We start from the raw sequence: 21,118 nt of genomic DNA on the forward strand, positions 1-21,118 counted from the left end.
TTTTCAAGAAGTTGAGAACATATTTTGCAGTACTTTGGCGATTTAGTTATTCATAAAGAGAGTAAATTATACATGAATAAGGCTTGTAAAAGTTGTGCTGTGGATAAAGTTGCCAGAGTTGCAGAAATCTTTAAGCGTTTGTGAAAGTGAATGCTTGGCATTTCTGAACTGAACAACATTTAGTGGAAGAGCTGCTGTGCCTTAAAGTGACAGTTGTGTTGGATTTATCTATTTAACTTTATTATTGATGGCTATTTCATTTAAAAAGAAGAACTTTGAACCCAGAAATTGCTTGTACATTTCACAGATAATTACAAAGAAACAAGTAACGCACTGAATTAAACATGAAATTTTAGTAGAAAGACTAAAATAGTGTTTTCTTGTAAATTATACTTCAATATATATCAGAATATGTTAATGTTTATTAGCTTTTAAGAGATTAAACTGAAAGAAACCCATTTCTAACCAAATAAAGTTCTATAGTTGTGCATATACTAGAATAGATTTTTTAAATGTCATACATTTCCATACATTTTCCAGGCCTGCAAATCACAATTTTAAAATTCCCAGATATTTCCAGGTTTTCTACATGTCCATAAAGTATAGAGCCCAATGTACTGTTAATATGAAGGAATGTTCCATATTGAGTTTCGAGTTACACATTGTTATGTTTTAGGAAATGTTTGCAAACTTAAAAAAAAATTACTAGTAATTTTCTTATAGATTTTAAGTTTCAACATTCTACATTTTTTCTTACATTGTATATGAACCATACAGACCCTGTTATAAGCATAAATAACTTCAGCAGAAAGGCAAGATATGTTGATGTCTTTGAAATCCCATCTTGATTTTGTAATGTACTCATGATTATGATTATATCATTACAATGTTCATACTCTTTCTACCCTATCCTCAGGTTGTGCTGGACATTTAGGATGACCCATCAGTTTCCTCCCCTCACCACTGAGCAAAAGAAGGAGCTCCATGAGATAGCTCTGCGCATAGTGTCACCAGGGAAAGGCATCCTTGCTGCAGACGAGTCCATAGGTTAGTGTGGCTTCCTCCAGTTAGTCGTCATAAATTGCAGTGTGAAAGAACTCACTTTGATCCTGTGGATGTTCTAACAGGCAGCATGGGGAAGCGTTTGAACCAGATAGGGGTAGAGAACAATGAGGAAAACCGGCGTCTCTATCGCCAGGTGCTCTTCACCGCTGATGACCGCATTGATAACTGCATCGGTGGAGTGATCTTCTTCCACGAAACACTCTACCAGAACTCTGAGGATGGCGTCCCGTTCGTCAAGATGATAAAGGACAAGGGAATCACTATCGGTATCAAGGTATGTCATCTCACTAGCATAGATGTAGGAGTTTTTGTTTTGACATGTTGAACCTTGGTGCTCATGCTGGTACTGTGAGTTTGAACCTGGCTTGCAACATTTCAATTCATTTCATGTCTCATTAGAAAAATAATTTCAAGTGCAGTTCAATCAGTGGGATACTTTTGGGACAGATCTATGTGTTTGTCCAAATAATCGCAGAGATGGGGAGTGTTCATAAAACCTGTTTTTGGGAAACACTATATTTGCATTTTGTACTTAATTGTACAAAAATGATACCTTTAGGGTTACAATAGCTTGTCGCTAGGGCAGTACCCTTAAAGAGGCAACTTCGTACTGGAAAACTTAAGGGTACTAATATGCACCTACTGATTAAGGTACAATTTTTGCACCTTTTTTTCTGACAGGGTGACAAGTCAAGAGCTGAATTGAAATTATATTTCATTTCTAAAACATTTTGCTCTTTCTTCACAGGTTGACAAAGGTGTAGTCCCCTTGCCAGGGACTAATGGAGAAACCACAACACAAGGTATTTTAAAGATGTCCGTTCTTTGGATCTGAATATTTGATCAGTCAATTTTAATTCACCGTTGATTTATTTTCTTGGAAGACTCTTTTCAAATTAGTTCCTTGGTTCTTTTTTTTTCAGTTAGTTTTGAGGTGTTTAACCCTTATTATATTAAGTAAATCTGACCAGCAACACATTTTTGGAAATGCTAGTTAACCTAGGGGTTTTTTTCCCTTGAAATTGACCATTTCCCATGTAGTGTTGTGAAAATGCCTGCAAAGTTTCGACATTTTGATGTGCTGCGGAAACACGCATACAAAACTTTTATTATGATTGTGTTGTCAGCAGGACCTGCATATTTCTTTAAAGGCAAGGGCACAGACCCAAAATATTTGTAAAGTATTTTGTTACGTAAGTTTCACAGCTACTCTCTGAAGGTATTTACATTTATGCATTTGGCAGATGAAGATGTAAATTTTTATCAGTTCTTGCATGTGAATTATGCTGGAAAACGAACAAATGATTTTGCCTTTGTTAACAATATGTTGTTATATATATATACACACACACATATACACACACATATATATATGAATACAAAGTTAAAAAGAGCAGAATTTGTTCAAAATAGAAATCTTTTCTAACAATGTAAGTCTTTACTATGACATTTATTAATTTAACACATTCCTCCTGAATAAAAGTATTAATTTCTTTAAAAACAAAAAGAAAAAATGTACTGACCCCAAGGGTTTCCAACATTGATTATAAATCAGTATATTAGAATGATTTCTGAAGGATCATGTGACTAATGATGCTGAAAATTCAGCTTTGATCACAGGAATAAAATATATTTTAAAGTATATTAAAATAGAAAACTGTTATTTTAAATTGCAATAATATTTCTGTTTTTTTTATTTTATCAAATGGATACAGCCTTGATGAGCAGAAGAAACTTCTTACTGATCCCAAACTTTTGAGCGGCAATGTGTATATATATATATATATATATATATTACAGTTTTAAAAATATATTCTTATTTTTCCTTTTTTTGTAATGTCTGAGAAGTGTTCATGTTAAGTCTTGAATCCAGTTAGGTTCAGTTTGACCCAGAACATGATGATAGTCTCAATTGAACTGCTCTACTGTCTCAACAACAGGTCTGGATGGGCTCTCAGAACGCTGCGCTCAGTATAAAAAGGATGGAGCTGACTTTGCGAAGTGGCGTTGTGTGATGAAAATCAGTGACACCACCCCATCAAAACTGTGCATTACAGAAAATGCTAAAGTCCTTGCTCGCTATGCTAGTATTTGTCAGCAGGTAAAATGTTCATTTTGCTAAATTAATTTATAGAAGATGCAAATGGAGATTTGTTAAAGTTCAAGTTCTTGTCCCAACTGTACTTGCAGCATGGGATTGTACCCATAGTGGAACCTGAGATCTTACCTGATGGAGACCACGATTTGAAGCGTTGCCAGTTTGTTACAGAGAGGGTTGGTTATACTTTACTTCTTAAAAGGATACTTTTTTATCCCATTTACATTATTTATTCACCCTCATGTCATTCCAAACCTGTGTGACTTTCTTTCTTCTCTTTGCAACAACTGTTTAATGGGGTCCAAAACAACATATGAACATAGATAAATAAATCAACATCAAGTTACACAGTTTTGGAACAACATGAGAGCAAGTAAATGAGTATTTTCAGTTTTTGAGTGAACTTATGCTTTACACATTCACTGTCATTTATTCAGGTGCTTGCAGAAGTCTACAAAGCCATGTTTGATCATCATGTGTATCTGGAAGGCACACTACTCAAGCCCAACATGGTGACCCCTGGACACAGCTGCCTAACCAAATACAGTGCAGAGGAGGTTGCAATGGCAACGGTCACTGCTCTGCGGCGTACTGTCCCGCCCGCAGTGACAGGTGAGGATGCATTAACTCTAAACCTGATTTCAGATTCAGTGACAAGTCTGGACATGGCATGATTATAGACTTCCTGCACTTTCAGGGGTGACATTTCTCTCAGGGGGTCAAAGTGAGGAGGAGGCCTCCGTTAACCTAAATGCCATCAATAACTGTCCACTTGTGAAACCCTGGGCTCTCACCTTCTCATTCGGCCGAGCTCTGCAGGCCTCAGCTCTGAAGACCTGGCGCGGACAGAGAGAGAACGAAGTCGCCGCAACCGAGGAATTCATCAAACGAGCAGAGGCATGCCAACCAAATCTATAGCCTACATAACAGACAGACAGATAGATATATCTTATTTCTAATTGCTTCTTTACTTCTTTTCTCCTCAGATCAACAGTCTGGCCTCTCAAGGGAAGTACACTCTTTGTGGTGACCGCAGCGGAGCCACTGGTCTTTCCCATTACCTTTCCAGCTACTCGTATTGAAATGCCGCTGATTCCCGTAATCCAGCATTAGCTGAAAGCTAGCAGATATCACTGCCACCTCCATATAAAACACTCAAACATAGGTAGATTATTTACTCCTAAATGTGATGTTGATATACAGTAAAACTGCACATGAAAGTGATTGCTAAGTAAGTTTCTGAGGATGTGAAATTTTGTGGCTTGTCTTAAAAAACATTGCAAAATTATAGCTATTGTTGCCAAGATAATTCTTTAGGAAAGTAATGGAGTATTAATAAAGTTACAGTTAACTGTATTATGTTGATCCTTATCACTTACTGTCAACATTTAAGAGTTTCTTAGGATACATAAGGATCTATATGCTTCTGTAATCTACCCTTTTGTCATCTAAAGCTTTAATAAAGCCTTTGTTCTGATGAATAATAACAGATTACAAGTTTATGAGTAGGCTATTTGATGATTCCGAATGTCTGGCTTGATGCATTATTGACAAAACAAAAGTGAAACTAAATTACTGACAACCTGAATACAAACTAAAAATGCTGCAATAAAATTGTGAAGATAGAAGATGTGTCTGGACTCTAATCTTTGAATACACACAGGTTACATGTCGTTATTATAGTAGTATGTAGGCTATACTGTATAGGCTATTGCTACTATTATATATTTTAATAACGAAATAAGTTAATATGCCTCGCAAGGCATGCGGATAATTGTAAATGCTTTATTCTTTTTAAAAACTTAATGTCTTCATGTAAATCAATCGGTAATCTACAGTTTACCTCAGCAGCAGGTGCAAACAATAATAAGTAGACTATTGACTTCACCCGAGGACCAAACAGATCATCATAAGCTTGACATAACCTTTCGCTCCTTATCCATATTCATTATCCACCCATATAAAATAATTTTATTGTTTTAGACATGACTATCCGAACTATATCGCGTCGCGGATGTAGCTACTCCATTACCCGCCACTCAGCCTGTTTCCCCAGATTCATCCGCGATGGGTGAAGCGCGCTTGAAGAGGAAGCGGCCCGCGCTTCTCCGGAGGAACACGCTCTCGTCGTGCGCGTGCAAGCGGCGCTTCAAACAATAGTAAGTCTCTTTGTTTTGTATCTGACTAGTGTTGCGGTTTGTTTAACGTATTTTGCAAGTTAAACAAGCAGCTGTTATATATCAGACTCAAAAAGTGTAATTTATTTGTCTGCCCAGGAGGACGGTGAAGGTATATCAGCGCAGAGATGTCTGGTAGTAGTGTGATCCGCGGCCCTGCTGGAAACAACGACTGCCGCATCTATGTGGGGAATCTGCCCCCTGATATCCGCACGAAAGATGTCGAAGATGTGTTTTATAAGTACGGGGCCATTCGAGACATCGATCTGAAAAACCGACGAGGCGGACCTCCATTCGCCTTTGTCGAGTTTGAAGACCCAAGGTGGGTGCAACTGAACCTTGAGCCTTTAGCTTAGAGGCTAACGTTAGTCTGTTTGTTTCCAAGTTGCCGGTTTCACTTCTTAAATTATGAAAAAAGCTGTTCTGTGAAAACTGTTTTTACAATATATGTGTATATAAGCAAGTGTGTATTTTTGTGAATAAGCTTTTTGCTTTTTTTGTGTGCTAACTTGATTAGCTTAGCCGTGCTCACCATGTTTCCAGAGCTTCGTTTGTTTATATTAACTAATATTTTTAGTCATTGAGTGCAGGCTTTGCAACTTAGTTGTTTATTTTGTTTGTTTAATGTGTAAACTTAAGCTTCGTTTAGTCTTTATGCTTTAATGCCTGTCTTGGGCTTGGATATGGAAATGAGCTTTGTAACTAGACAAATGACTACTTGATTTCAAACTATAGTACTCAACATTTGAAGTGGATCAAATTCAAAACCTTTCAAAGTGGTTCTAACTTTAAACTAAAATGAGTTCTTGTCTTAGGACAAGACTCTAGTTGTTTTTTTTTTTTTTTTTATCCACTTTAACTGTTGACTACTGTAATTTCAGTGAGTTTTTGCTTCAAATAACTGTTTAGCACTGACCTCTTCTTTATTTGTGCATTTTTGCATTACTTCTAAGTGTTCCGTCATTTAACTAGCTGGTTATATTAGTTGATATTTGTAGTTTAACTCAGTGCTACTTCTAGCCACACTATTTGGTATTTACATGCTTTCCTACTGTTTCCTTTAGAGATGCAGAAGATGCTGTTTATGCCCGTGATGGGTATGACTATGATGGCTATCGTCTTCGAGTGGAGTTTCCCAGGAGCGGGAGAGGAGGTTTTGGTGGCGGTGGTGGAGGTGGTGGTGGTGGCGGTGGTGGTGGTGGGGCTCCTAGGGGTAGATATGGACCCCCCTCCAGACGTTCAGAGTACAGAGTAATCGTATCAGGTACGGTAGCATCAGTTTTAACTAATTTAAGAATCGCTTGAAGTTTTATTGACCGTTGGATTTGATTCCAGGGCTTCCACCGAGCGGCAGCTGGCAGGATCTGAAGGATCACATGCGTGAAGCAGGTGATGTATGTTACGCTGACGTTTTCCGAGATGGAACTGGTGTGGTGGAGTTTGTTCGCAAAGAAGACATGACCTACGCCGTTCGCAAACTGGATAACACAAAATTCCGGTCGCATGAGGTAGGTTTGAGATTTTAACCTGAATATTTTGGATATGCTTAGCATTGGAATATTCCTAAGGTAAGCAAATCCTAATGTTGTGCTAAGAGGTTCTATGTTTTAAGTGAATTCATCTTAGTAAAAATATTGATGTAGCAATTTAGCCACTTAATTGTCCTCAATAGCTGCGTCTTCGAACTATGAATTCCTGTGAGAAATCAGTTTCTCTGTGGTCATGTTAAGCGGGTATTAATTAGTTTCTATTTAACATTAGCCTTATCGTGGAAATGCTGCCCAGATTTTTTACTTATCTAATCGACTGCTTTGTAAGACAAAGCGGAAGCAAGATACACGCATATTCTACAAACTTTTTCTTTGTGCTACTGAAAAAAAAGTTAAAGTAAATTGAATACACATAAATGGCAGCTTGCTTAAAAAAAACAAAAAAAACCCACCAATTTCTTCTACTTTTTCATGACAAAATTAAAAATAGTTTTGAAATGGCTTTTTATTTTAATTTTTTTTAATACTGGTGTACAACCAAAGAGCAATGTCTCATTGCAGGAAGTCTGGTAAGTATAGTGACAATGTTAGCTACACTTGCTCAATGGAAAGTTCTGTCTCTGCCAGGGAGAAACCGCGTACATCCGTGTGAGGGTGGACGGTCCCCGCAGTCCGAGCTATGGAAGATCAAGATCAAGGAGCCGCAGTCGCAGCAGGAGTCGCAGCCGCAGCAACAACCGTAGCCGAAGCTACTCCCCACGCCGCAGCCGAGGATCCCCGCAGTACTCGCCGCGCCATAGCCGTTCCCGTTCTCGCTCCTAAACCAGCCCTCTCGGAGCCCTTCAACCATTTGTTTTTACACAAACCAGTCTTTACACAAACCCCATGTTTTAATTCCACCCTTCTTGTTTCATGAGATGCTGATAATCTCTTGAATGCCTTTTGTCTTTTTTCTCCATGCATTGGTTATTTTTAAACATGCTTTTTTAACCAACTTTTTGATTCCTCTTCCACATTATTTTTTTTTTTCTTTTTTAAATACAAAGTGGAAGTCTTTTTTCATAGACCAAATAAAGGGTTATGTAACGGCTCCCAATATTTTTGTAAATGCCATGTATGAAAGTTATTCATGGAATAGTGGGTTCCTCAATTGTTTTATGCTGTCTTCCTCTAGACGTGACCCCGAACTGATGCTTGTAATAAAGGATTGCTAAATCTAATGTTGCGTAAAAGGGTGAATTTGGACTCTAGAACAAACCTCTATTGCATCAAAACAAAAAGACTTGTTGGCCCTTAGGGCATGATTTGAGTAACTGAACCAATTTTAGATCACTTTCAAATGAGGTGGTATCTTTTAAGCTGCATCGTAAAGATGTACTGGTCCAACATGTAGTTGGGTTTTTGTGTCCAAAGGCAGATTGCAGCTTTCATGTTTTTATCAATATGTTTGATTCAGTCTTAGAGTTAGGTTATTAGTTTTTATAGTCTGTCTTGGCCTTAATGCTGTATGCATGCATCAAAGAAGGCTGGTTTGAGTGGATTTGATTCTAACTCTTTGCCTCCTTTGTTTTGATTTTGCTGGTATCTGAAGGTTTGGATTGGAGGAGAGGCTCAGTGGATGCCGGATCACTGGGATCAGTACATAATGAAGATAGGATAGGGAATGCTGGATACATGGAACAGGATCAATTGCTCCCAGGATCATAGGATTTTTAAGGCCGCAATTCAATTCCTTTTTATTTTCTCTCTATCTCAGTGAAAAATTTAGACGTTTTGGCCCTTCACACTTTTTTTTTTAACACATTGGCGGAGCAGATGCTGGAGCAGTCTTTGGGGATGGAATCGACAGGAACAGTATGGTAAACTGAAAGTGCATTTGGGATGGGTAGGGGTTACTCAGGCATTTTTAGATTTACACTGTCCCAGTGTGGATGGTAGATGCTTTAACATCGCCAGCATTTTTCTTTTTAGTGAACAGTTTTTGCCTAAATAAAGGTTTCATTGGTACAAAAAGTGTTCCTCTTGTGTTTTTTAATGCTTTTGAATGGTTGAATATTATGAAATTACAACTTATGGACAGTTCTCCTGAAATTTAATGTAGTCATAGCATGTCAAGCTTGTTTGACTTTGGTGGAACAAAATATTTTGAATGTTTCATTGGTTTTTGTTCATAAAATGTTGCACAAATGGGCACATTTTTCTAAATATCAAAATATGGAAAAAAGTAAGTTGTGCAGTTTTGGAAAGACATGAAGGTTGAGTAAATGATGACAGCTATTTATGTTTAATAATTTATATTGTACTTTAAGGTACTCAGTTGATACATTATCTGGGAATCGAACATATTGCCTTATTCACACTATGCTCTACTATGAGAGCTACAGGATTGCTGCTATATATATATTAGCTGTCCCTTTAATTTTGGAAGCTGCCCAAAAGTTGAATTCTATGTTAATGTGCTTAGTAACTGCAAACCGTCTACTGTTAGGATAATTATATTAGGAAGAATTGGTTTGAGAAAATAAGTTTATTGCAGTAGATAAGTCGGTTCTTTATAGTAAATGAAAAACGTACAACGCTACAAATCGGTGTATCCCGACTCTCAGAATAATGACTCGTTTGAGTCGGTTCTTTTTGTGAATGAACCTGAATCATTTACTTTACTACAATACAGTATTTAGTCAAGTCCAGTGAAATAAACTAGAACTGTTATGTTGGGAGAAATAGACTGGTTGTCACGATAACGTGTAAAGATACACATTTCAGTTTCATTGTAATGAGTGGTAATTTATGGACGACAGAAAGCAATTTTAGTAGCATTCATTTTTGGATAGCATTTATACCGCCTTTAAAATTATGTAAGCGCACCTTTTGCACGATTGTACTAAATATATGCTTACATTCTGTTGAAATCTGAAATCTCATAAATTGATAGAAGACTGTTAAATCCAATTCATTAGATTTTTCCACATATCTCTATAAAATTCTTAGAAAATCGTTGGGGAACCAGAATCATTGCATTTCTAGTTGCATTACACTGCGTGGGACCGACCATGAGAGGAACAACAGATTAATACCTAACCTTACAATAAGCGTCCTTCACTAATTGTGAAGTGTTTTCATTGTGAACGTCCACCGAGTCTAATTTAAGCTATTTTCTGGCCCACACAGTCCTGCAGCTTATAACCAAACAAGCACATTTCCCTCTGGTCTCCGGTTAAAGATGCATTATGGGATGAAATAAGATGCTGGCAGAGGGGCGCAGGGAGCGGCTGGGCTGCAGCCAATGGCGAGCGCTGTGTAGGACGGCATTGTGGAGAGCCAGGGATTATAGCGCGCGCACCAGTCGGCGTTTGACTTGATCCTTATGTTCCTCTCATAGCGTCAAAGGGACATCAGAAACGACGAAAGCTCGTAAAGCGACTGTTTTCACTTGCTATTTTCTCTTGCCAAATATTGCTGACAGGTGAGTTGAATAGTTTGCCATCTTGGGTGATCTATAAGAATGATCTTGCATGCATTTTGATTCGTTTCGTTTCAGATATATAAATGGCGATTTTTTTTTTTTTTTTTTTTTTTTTTTTTTTTTACAGCATTTAAATCGCTTCAGTAAATCGTGTATGTGACTGAAATTCAGACGCTAGAGTGAGAACGCCGCGTGCGCCTGAGTTTCATTGATTTGCTGGAACATCAACCGCGCGCGCTGTGAATGGAGGAGGTGTGACGTAGCATTCCTCCATCCTGACCTGTCAGTGACTTGATGGATGAATCCAGACCTTAATCAGTGAATCAGCTGAATGAGTTCAACTGCTAAATCAACGTGGTGTGAAGTGCTGATATCAGCGGTGTATGATCTACTAGTGGTTTTCTATACTAGTTTGCCTGTATGCATTTGGACCATATGAATCCCGGTATTAATATCGCTGGTTAACTAGTTTAAAGTACTGGATTTTACATAATGTAATTTTAGCCCAATTTGATTTGTTTTTCATGTCTCAGGATTAATAGAATGCAAATATGGACTTTATCGACTTATTTGGCTGAATTAAAGTACATTTATACTTGATTTAATAATATAAAAAGGCATTTTAGTGCATTCTGACTTGATAAATGGCCTTTTATTGAATACCTGTATATGGCAGTGCTGTCAATGTTTATGCATTTGCGCAGCAAACACATTTACATTGTGGCAATGTAGATGGAACCCAACATTGGTGTTGCTAGTTAACCGGTTTGAAGTACTTTTATTTTAGACTTCAAAAAATTGTAATTTAAGGTCAATTTGACACTTGGTTTTATGAGCTCAGCATTAACAGTATGCAAACATGATCTGTTGACTAGCTGCAAATGATAGTGCTATCTTTGCATTTGGACCATATGTATCCCAGTATTGGTGTTGCTAGTTACCTAAAGTGCTTTTATACTCCACTTAACTCAAAATTTGTAATTCGAGCGCAGTTTGTTTTATGGGTCCAGCGTTAATATGGCCTTTATTGCCTAGTGGCAAATGATCGTGCTGTCTTATGAATATGCATTTGGGCCATATGTATCCCAGTATTGGTTTTGCTAGTTGACTAAAGTACTTTTATACTGGATTTCTCTCCAAAAAGTGTAATTTGATAACCGTTTGAGTTGGTTTTCTGGGTCCAGCGTTAATAGTATGCAAATACGGCCTTTATTGACTAGCTTCAAATGCTAGTGCTGGACTGAAAGACCTGCTTGGTTCTCATGAAAGTATCTAATGTCATTTGAGTTGCCTTAACAAATCAGATCCTCCGTTGATGGCATTCTGTCAGGAATTTGCCTGGTATTGTTGGGGAAGAAGCACCCATGAATGGCCCCACTGTTTGACTCTGTGGAGACTGATCTTTGTTCGTTTGTACATTTTCAGGAGCCATGACCGACAGGAAGGCTGTGATCAAGAACGCTGACATGTCTGAAGACATGCAGCAGGATGCAGTGGACTGTGCCACGCAGGCCATGGAGAAATATAACATAGAGAAGGACATTGCCGCATACATCAAAAAGGTGAGTTGTCGAGATTTGAGCCGTACTGTTATTTTTGACGAGCTTGCATTTTCTCCTGTGCTTAAAACACATTGTCTTGTGTTACAGGAGTTCGATAAGAAATACAATCCTACGTGGCATTGCATTGTGGGAAGGAACTTCGGCAGCTACGTGACCCATGAGACGAAACACTTCATCTACTTCTACTTGGGCCAGGTGGCCATTCTCCTCTTCAAGTCTGGCTGAGTCCAGGCCAAACCAGACCGTAGAATGTATCTCCAGTGAAGACTGTGATGCACTGGTGGCTAATGTCATCTACGAATATTAAACGAGACCATACCATGACTATGCTGGCTGTGCACAACTGCATGGATCATGTCCCATACTACTTGTGTACATGTTGCAGATAAATTGCTTTTCATTAGAGGCCCAAGTTTTTGTTAATGGTCCTTGCAGGTTTTTCCTAGCACGTGTTGTAAAAAAAAAAAACAACAAAAAAAATGTATAAGGAAAGTCAGAAAATGTGAAGCATTGACCAGCACACGTCTGCTATAAATGGATATATTTTTGGTGACTTAGTGCTGTAATACATTGAATGCCGTGCGCTGTATGTCATTTTGGGGGTATTTGGGTGACTGATAGAAGCACATTTGGTTGTATGATTTGATTTAAAGCGTTCTGTTGTTATAGAAAGAATGTTTGTGTCTGAATATCTCTGCAGTAAATGTAGGTTTTCTTTTCATTTGATGCCTGAGAGGTGTTGCGTTTGAGAGAACCCATATTGACTAGTTAAAGTGTCTGTCTGAATATAGAGCGGGCTAGATGTAATTGAAGTGCACATATAATAAAGTTTAAAAGCAAAAACACACATTTAACTCATATTACAATATGCTAACTCCATCAAGCTAGTCTTCTAATTTAATCTTCTGCGGCTAGGTTTCTGAATGCAAGTAGTTAAGGTTTGAGCGCACGGCAAATGTCTTTGCCGTCTTCCTGTCTGCTGTTCCAGATGAGTATAATTAATTTGCATGTTTATTTTTACAGTTCAGATCTGTGCACAATCATATGACTGTATACTTTGCACATATGCCCACTCAGGTACCGCCCATGACAAAAGCGGCCTGTCAGATTCATTAAAATGTGTGACTGAAAGATTTTGTGTTCGTTCATTGTGTAAATTTCTCATGTGGGCCTGGATTGATGTTCTGCCAGGGCCTGCAGCAGCCATTAACAGCGTGTTGTGTGCTACTTCAGCGCCTAAACACTAGAGGACTCCCTCTCATCGAGCAACGCCTCTGCGGCCTACAGTCTCTGGAAACATTCGTTTACAATGGACACCTGCTGTTGTTTAAAATCTTAAGGGAGTTTAAGGTTTAACAACCAGCTAGTGAGATCTTAAACGCATTTCACATTTGGTTTTGTAAATCAAATTTTGTGTAGACAATGTTAAGCTTTGGAAAGATTGCCAGTTGAGACGCTGTCTTGATTAAACCTTGTTTAAAATTTTAAAAGCTTGTAAGCTGGTTAAACGGTATGTTGTAACCGTATCCCAGCAACAATTTTTGTTTCCCAAAACGTTCTGCCAACGTTAATTTCGTGTTCCTATGAACAGACGTTCTAACATTCTCTGCTGTTTGGCCAGGAGAGTTTTCTTCATGTAAATAGAACGTTACCCTAATGTTCCCAGAATGTTCTTATTTGGTTCCCCAAAAATAACCATGGGAACGTTAGGGATGTCTAATCAGACGGTGTATTTTGAAATTTTGGTTTCAAGTTTGTAAAATAACAGTAGCCTATGTTGTTGGCTTTGTCAACACAACTTAATCAATGGCATCTTTATTTTCAGAATTGTATCCATATGGATCATAAGAGATTCCTTCATCGCAAACATATATTTGCATATATAACATATATATATATATATATATATAGGGTATATATTTATATGTATTTTTGCACTGGTCCTGGTGTGACACCATTAACCGGCTGAAGATAATAATGTGAATTCAGATACCAATCACACCCGAGGAGCTCAGGAGTCTATCAGTTTCTTTTACAGCCCTTTATATGTGATAAGATGTGCTGGAGCGTGGCTCTTTGTTTTTCTCCACATTCTGATTTTATGGCCGTGTCAGTTTTGAAAGTTTATTCCTAGCCTGATAAAGTGCTTTGGAAGGGCAGGTCAGGTTGTTGTATTTGCTAGAGCAATAATATATATATATATATATATATATATATATATATATATATAAGGAGAACAGATGTACTGTAATATGATTGATGTGATTTTATCCTATATGGATTTTTCCCACTGAAAGTTCTGCCCCATGCTTGAAAATTCCCATTTTCTGATGTCCAGTACTGTTTGTTTTAAGTATATGTCTCTTTTAATAAAACTCCCCATGGTCCTTATCAAGATCACATAGTTTTCATGGTGATGTCAAGAAGGACCTGTGATATTTGTAGGCTGGAAAGACAGACAGGATTTCCCCAGCAAAGTTAATGATTTCCTCACTTCTTTTATTAAAAGGGGCTTATTATGCAGTTTGAGGCAGAAGAGAAAGTGAATAAGATCATCACAAAGACAGTTGGAATTATCATCACATAGTTTGTATTTATTCATTTATTTTTAATAAAAAAAATGTTACACTACCTTGGGGTCTGCAAGATTTTTAAAAACATTTTTGAAAATCTATCATGCTCAAAGGCATCATTTATTTGATCAGAAATATTTTTACAATTTAAAATAATTGTTTTCTATTTTAAAATGTCATTGATTCCTGTGATCAAAGCTGAATTTCCAGCATAATTACTCCAGTCTTCAGTGTCCCATGATGCTTCAGAAATCATTCTAATATGCTGATTTGCTGCTCAAGAAACATGTCTTATTATCAGTGTTGAAAACAGTTATGCTGCTTATTATTTTTGTGAAAACTTTGTGAAAGATTTTTTTTAATGTAAAAAAGAAAGTTGAAAAGAACAGCTTTTATTTGAAATAAAAATGTTGCTTTATTTAGATTAAAATAAATGACTCATTCATGAACTCCTTAAGATCCTCTTTCCATTTTAGATAAATTGTCCGTGTTCTTCAAAGTTTGTCCTTGCACAGGGGGCATTTAGACGATTAGCTTCTTAACGTCATGCCCAATCTACCTTTGTGCCCCCAAGAGCAGTTTGTTCTAATAGCTTTGCTCTAAATTGAGTGGCAGCCATGGGGCCTAACAAAGCAATGCAGGAAATGTCTGAGGCAGTCAGGCTGAACACTTACACACCGGACCTGTAAACGCCACTAAACAGAGGAGAGACCCTCTTATACCCATAATGCAACAATTTGGTCCCATTTTGTGCTTCATGTGGAGAGAAGTTAATTTCTAGTCATTTTTCTTAATTTTCACTCCACATTCCAAAGTAATGAGACTCATTTATAAAAAACTGGAAAATCTTATGAGCAGCAATTTAAGTTTTACCATCACGGAAATAAATTACATTGTAAAATATATCAAAATAGAAGCTTAACATGGTTAAAAAAAAAAAAAAAAAATCACAATATTACTGGTTTTACTGTATTTTTGATCAAATAAATGCAGTCTTGGTGAGTATAAGAGACATCGAAAACATTAAAAAAATCCTATACATCCCAAACCTTTGAAGAAATTAAGTTTCTTGAGATCTTTTTGACCAGTGTCAGTGATGATACAGGAAACAGTGTAAAGGTGATGCACAGAGTCTTTTATGAGGCCGCAACACTCTTGATGGAAAGTTGTTGTCCTCTTGACCTTTATTCCACACACAACCAGGAAGGAATAGTTACTTCCTGAATCTCCTATAGACTATCCTGATAGTATACTTAATGCCTTCACTCATACGTTTTCATCAGGCTTGAAGATCCTCTTCTGCTGTTTCACTCTTAACATTAGTTTCCTATTGTGCTTTTCTCTTAATTCCCAGTCTTTCATCATTCTCCTTCCCTCTTTCTCCACCGCCGGCCTGCTCTTTATGGTTCTACGTCTTGTAATCCTGCCCCTTTATTGCTTTCTCAGTGAGCTGCTGTCAAGGATAAGGCAATTAGCTTATCACCGAGACATGATTTATAGAATCTACAAGTGACACAGTCCTTGCGGTGCTGCACTGATCCTCTTTGATTTCGGCAAAACATCTTGCTCTCGACTGCTTTCCAGCAAGACGTATTATAGTTCCGGGGTCAGTGGTTCAGAGAGAGAAGGAGCTCGTTTTAGCATATACGTCACATAGCTACTGTGCATCAGTGCCTGACTTTTAATGTCATTCAGAAAGCCCCGGGAGGTCTGAAACCCCCCTATGAAAATGTCCTACTCCCTGAGTTAGTGTGTGCGAGGAGGAATAGAGGCAGAGGTCAGATTGGTGCCGAGCTTGATCCCTCTCTCGCCTTATCTCAGGTAATATCCCTTCTCTCAAGGCATGTGATGTTGAGCAATGGGGTTGTAAAGCGATTGGCCGCAGGGCCTCCTTCTCCCTCTGTCCCCAGACATTGCCAAGTCATTCGCTCATGTTTGCACTGTGCCGATGTAGAGACGGATGAATTGGTTAAGGTTTAATCCAAAAATTACATTGTGGTGAATCTGAGGAATGAGAGATATAAGTTTTGTCTAGAAATGTTTTGAAATATAAAAAAAAAATTTTTGTGACTGAATCGAACAATTCCATTTCTATTGAATAATTAAAGCTGATTAAAGTTCCTTAAAGTTACATTAATTTTAATTTTTTATTTTTATGCAGCCAAAAAATATATATATAGTGCATTGCACACCTGAATCAATCTCAAGTGCACTGGATGAAATTACAATATAAACTAGAGAAAATAAATAAATCAATCTTGCATACGACTTAATTTAGTAGTGTGAATTTTTTCTAGCATTTTTGAGAAGAAATATTATTACTTAATATATAAAAATATTTTTTATATTTTCATAAGTGATATAAATGTAATCCAATAATTGGCTTTTACACTAATAATATAAATACATATATATATTTTTTATTGTTTTTAACTGCACATTGTCATGTAAACAACCATTCAGCTTCCAGTTATATGTATTTGATTCACTAAAATGAGTTTAGGTAATTGTTTGAACTACACTGTCTACACTGTATGGTTTTGATTCACTAAAATGAACCGACTCTTAAGAATCATTTGTTCAAAAATCAGCCTGATTTTGTACTTGTTGTGCTGTAATATTTGTTTACTTTATTATTCATAGTCATTCATTTGTAAGTTTGACTGTGCCGGTCACATTTTGTTTCAAAGAAGTAATATATTTGGGAATCTGACTACACTTGTTGCTTTCGTTTATGATTCACTGAATGATCTGGTTCACAACAGTCATTCGTTTGGAAATCTGATTCCTGGTTGTGTCATTAAAAGACTGCACTTGCGCTTGTCGTTCTTTTAGAAACGGCGCTTAATATGATTTTTCTATGATTCACTAGAAGATCCGAATCAGAAGGGTAATTTATTTGGGAATCAGATTGTGCCTATTAAGCTTTGTCCATGATTCACTAAAAGATCGACTTCGAAGAGGCATTCATTTGGGAATCTGACTGCTGGCTGTGCTTTATATTTACGATTCACTGAAAGATCGGGCTCATAAGAATCATGCATTCAGGAATAAAACTGCATGTGACGTTCTTTGTATATGAATCATTAAAAGACTGCACTTGCACTCATTTGGCAATTGCGCTTTGTCTATGATTCACTAAAAGATCCAACTCAGAAAACTCATTCATTTGGCAGTCGCATTGGTTGGGCTGTTTGTTTATGATTTACTGAAAGATTGGGCTCATTAGAGTAATATGTTCATGAATCATCTGTGATCACATCACTGAACTCATATTAACTGTGTTAGACCATCTCAGCAGGGGGTTTGGGAAGCAGTACAGTATCAGTCTGGGAGGTGAACAAGTCAGTGGCTCTCAATTTCATTCCCTCATTCTTAAATACAGAAATCATCTAAGCATGTCCACAACTTCATTCCTGAATGTAGTGTACGATATGATGGCATGCAGTCGGGGCACCCAGGAGGGCAGTTTTTGAGCCCCCCATGGGCTGTTGACAATGTGTCATGGTTGGCGAGAGTGAGTGAGTGAGGGGCGGGAGGTTGAGTATATGCGCTGGTACTGTGTTGAAATGCAGATGGGCCGAGACTCAGAGCCAGGGGTCGAGAGGGGGGCCGAGGTGGAAAGGTCAATCCGATGCGGCTCTCCATGCTTGGAGAGGGACCGTTTTTCCATGAGGATGGCTCCAGTGGTCGGGGTTAATGTGCTGGCTGAGTCAAGGAGATGTGCAGATGAATTCATTAGCGGAGAAGCAGAGGACCGTGGAGACGGAGAGGCAAAGGGACAAAAGGCAGAGTCCATTCTGAAAAAGGGGGGCCACTTTGGGCCCATCAGCACCATAGTGACAACATCAAACACAAGACTGTCCAAATATTCTCCCTTTGATAAGATCTGATCGATTCATTCTCACTGTAGGTGCTGTCGTGCAAACACCCCTCTGTTTTAAGCACTTTTTTGGTTTTTACGTGACAGCACATTAAGCGTAAAATGGTAAATGAATCCATGTGTGATGATGACGAAGGGAGCGAAGGTGTTTCGAGATGTCAGGACAGACGCCATGGTTGATTGAGTGTGAAGTTTTTCTCTTTACTCATGAAATAATGGATAACCTTGGGTTTAACATTAGGTGGCATTTTGCCAGGTATTTGCACAAGATTGAGATCTCAGGGGGGCATCGAAAGAACGTGCCAAACAGATACACTCAACATCTTGACACCGTTAATGCAACCTGGTTGTAATGTCTGAGATCAGATGTGGTTTTTGGACAGCTAAAAAGTAAATAGGTGATTTCATTGCCCCTCCAAATACATAGACTTGTCTCAAATTTTAGATTTGTTATTCGATATGTTGAATTCATGTCAAATATACAGGTGCTGGTCATAAAATTAGAATATCATGAAAAAGTTGATTTATTTCAGTAATACCATTCAAAAAGTGAAACTTATGTATTAGATTCATTCATTACACACAGACTGATATATTTCAAATGTTTATTTCCTTTAATTTTGACGATTATAACTGACAACTAATGAAAGTCCCAAATTCAGTATCTCAGAAAATTAGAATATTGTAAAAATGTTCAATATTGAAGACCCCTGGTGCCACACTCTAATCAGCTAATTAACTCAAAACACCTGGAAAAGCCTTTAAATGGTCTCCCAGTCTAGTTCTGTAGGCTACACAATCATGGGGAAGACTGCTGACTTGACAGTTGTCCAAAAGACGACCATTGACACCTTGCACAAGGAGGACAAGACACAAAAGGTCATTGCTAAAGAGGCTGGCTGTTCACAGAGCTTTGTGTCCAAGCATATTAATATAGGGGCGAAGGGAAGGACAAGATGTGGTAGAAAAAAGTGTACAAGCAATAGGGATAACCGCACCCTGGAGAGGATTGTGAAAAAAAACCCATTCAAAAATGTGGGGGAGATTCACAAAGAGTGGACTGCAGCTGGAGTCAGTGTTTCAAGACCCACCACGCACAGACGTATGCAAGACATGGGTTTCAGCTGTCGCATTCCTTGTGTCAAGCCACTCTTGAACAAGAGACAGCGTCAGAAGCGTCTTGACTGGACTGCTGCTGAGTGGTCCAAAGTTATGTTCTCTGATGAAAGTAAATTTTGCATTTCCTTTGGAAATCAAGGTCCCAGAGTCTGGAGGAAGAGAGGAGAGGCACATAATCCACGTTGCTTGAGGTCCAGTGTAAAGTTTCCACAGTCATTGATGGTTTGGGGTGTCATGTCATCTGATGGTGTTGGTCCATTGTGTTTTCTGAGGTCCAAGGTCAACGCAGCCGTCTACCAGGAAGTTTTAGAGCACTTCATGCTTCCTGCTGCTGACCAACTTTATGGAGATGCAGCTTTCATTTTCCAACAGGACTTGGCACCTGCACACACTGCCAAAGCTACCAGTACCTGGTTTAAGGACCATGGTATCCCTGTTCTTGATTGGCCAGCAAACTCGCCTGACCTTAACCCCATAGAAAACCTATGGGGTATTGTGAAGAGGAAGATGCAATACGCCAGACCCAACAATTCAGAAGACCTGAAGGCCACTATCAGAGCAACATGGGCTCTCATAACACCTGAGCAGTGCCACAGGCTGATCGACTCCATGCCACGCCGCATTGCTGCAGTAATCCAGGCCAAAGGAGCCCCAACTAAATATTGAGTGCTGTACATGCTCATACTTTTCATGTTCATACTTTTCAGTTGGCCAACATTGCTAAAAATCATTTTTTTTGCATTGGTCTTAATTGATATTCTAATTTTCTGAGATACTTAATTTGGGACTTTCATTAGTTGTCAGTTATAATCGTCAAAATTAAAGGAAATAAAAATTTGAAATATGTCAGTCTGTGTGTAATGAAGGAATCTAATATACAAGTTTCACTTTTTGAATGGTATTACTGAAATAAATCAACTTTTTCATGATATTCTAATTTTATGACCAGCACCTGTATATGCTATCTTGGCAAATATGTGCAAACACAAGTCAGATATCTCAACGTTAGCTTGTGCCTTTTACCAAATTCTCCAAGACTTTCTGCTTTCCATAATAATTTGACACACTCTCAACAGAAATGGTGCTAAATAGCACTAAAAGTGGTTCATTGGCTCGTAATCGTAGGGAACCACTTTAAGTGCTATATAGCGCCTATCTTTAAAAGAATAGTTCGCTCCAAAATGAAAATTGTCATCATTTCCTCACCCTTATGCCGTTCCAAACCTATATAAGTTTCTATCTTATGTTGAACACAAAAGAAGATATTTTGAAGAAACAAACTGTTGTTGGTCCCCATTGACTTCCATAGTACTGTTACCAGCATTCTTCAAAATATCTTCTTTTATGTTCAACATAAGAAAGAAACTTATACAGGTTTGGAATGACATTAAGGTGAGGAAATGGCAAAATTTAGATTTTTGGGTGAACTATTAATTTAAAGGCACCTTTGTCAAATGGTGCTGTGAACCATATGTGGAACCTCGTTCTCCTCCTTGGATTTTAGATGTTACGCCACTCTCATACGTTTGCTATGAATGAGAATTTACTTCAATGGCAAAAGCTATGAACCACTTTTATGCTTTTCTGAAGTCAAAAAGCCCTATGTGGGGGCCCTGGAATATTTCGTTGGGGGCAAAAATGTTGAACCACGTTTATCTCTTGGAAATGCACTGTATTTTAATGTC

The 21,118-nt window shown here is 38.0% G+C and overlaps 3 protein-coding genes across 7 annotated transcripts; all 3 read left to right on the forward strand.

Annotated features, from left to right (window-relative positions):
- Window positions 1-935: 935 nt before the first annotated feature.
- On the forward strand, window positions 936-4,245 carry LOC306850954 (fructose-bisphosphate aldolase C-A-like; the record flags this gene model as incomplete). The annotated part of the gene is made up of 8 exons (XM_079386935.1): window positions 936-1,051; window positions 1,132-1,339; window positions 1,814-1,868; window positions 3,006-3,166; window positions 3,256-3,339; window positions 3,601-3,775; window positions 3,861-4,060; window positions 4,150-4,245. The coding sequence occupies 8 exons, from the start codon at window positions 936-938 to the stop codon at window positions 4,243-4,245; spliced, it is 1,095 nt and encodes a 364-aa protein (XP_079243061.1).
- Window positions 4,246-5,223: 978 nt separating this feature from the next.
- LOC306851844 (serine/arginine-rich splicing factor 1A) lies at window positions 5,224-8,843 on the forward strand. 2 transcript variants are annotated; one of them, XM_079388304.1, is made up of 5 exons: window positions 5,224-5,322; window positions 5,440-5,662; window positions 6,405-6,604; window positions 6,676-6,848; window positions 7,458-8,843. In XM_079388304.1, exons 2-5 carry the CDS (start codon window positions 5,469-5,471, stop codon window positions 7,650-7,652), a joined length of 762 nt encoding a protein of 253 aa, XP_079244430.1. In that variant the 5' UTR covers window positions 5,224-5,322; window positions 5,440-5,468; the 3' UTR covers window positions 7,653-8,843. The 2 variants fall into 2 exon arrangements, with proteins under 2 accessions (XP_079244430.1, XP_079244431.1); XM_079388305.1 differs by having other exon boundaries at window positions 5,228-5,322; window positions 8,422-8,843.
- LOC306851845 (dynein light chain 2, cytoplasmic) lies at window positions 8,435-13,344 on the forward strand. Of its 4 annotated transcripts, XM_079388306.1 has the most exons (4): window positions 10,144-10,296; window positions 10,424-10,741; window positions 11,722-11,858; window positions 11,946-12,983. In XM_079388306.1, exons 2-4 carry the CDS (start codon window positions 10,717-10,719, stop codon window positions 12,081-12,083), a joined length of 300 nt encoding a protein of 99 aa, XP_079244432.1. In that variant the 5' UTR covers window positions 10,144-10,296; window positions 10,424-10,716; the 3' UTR covers window positions 12,084-12,983. The 4 variants fall into 4 exon arrangements, with proteins under 4 accessions (XP_079244434.1, XP_079244433.1, XP_079244432.1 ...); XM_079388308.1 differs by lacking the exons at window positions 10,144-10,296; window positions 10,424-10,741 and adding an exon at window positions 8,435-8,689; XM_079388307.1 differs by lacking the exon at window positions 10,424-10,741 and having other exon boundaries at window positions 10,141-10,296; window positions 11,946-13,344.
- The last annotated feature ends 7,774 nt before the right edge of the window (window positions 13,345-21,118 follow it).

The sequence above is a fragment of the Barbus barbus genome (genome assembly GCF_936440315.1).
Source record: "Barbus barbus genome assembly, chromosome: 31".
Classification (NCBI taxonomy): domain Eukaryota; kingdom Metazoa; phylum Chordata; class Actinopteri; order Cypriniformes; family Cyprinidae; genus Barbus; species Barbus barbus.

Coding starts and splice junctions, on each gene's coding strand:
- LOC306851845 (XM_079388306.1), top strand. CDS start 10,717: ATGCATTTGGACCATATGAATCCCG. Junction 10,742..11,721: donor TTTGGACCATATGAATCCCG/GTATTAATATCG, acceptor GTACATTTTCAG/GAGCCATGACCGACAGGAAG. Junction 11,859..11,945: donor TTGCCGCATACATCAAAAAG/GTGAGTTGTCGA, acceptor CTTGTGTTACAG/GAGTTCGATAAGAAATACAA.
- LOC306851844 (XM_079388304.1), top strand. CDS start 5,469: ATGTCTGGTAGTAGTGTGATCCGCGGCCCTGCTGGAAACAACGACTGC. Junction 6,605..6,675: donor GTACAGAGTAATCGTATCAG/GTACGGTAGCAT, acceptor ATTTGATTCCAG/GGCTTCCACCGAGCGGCAGC. Junction 6,849..7,457: donor CAAAATTCCGGTCGCATGAG/GTAGGTTTGAGA, acceptor TGTCTCTGCCAG/GGAGAAACCGCGTACATCCG.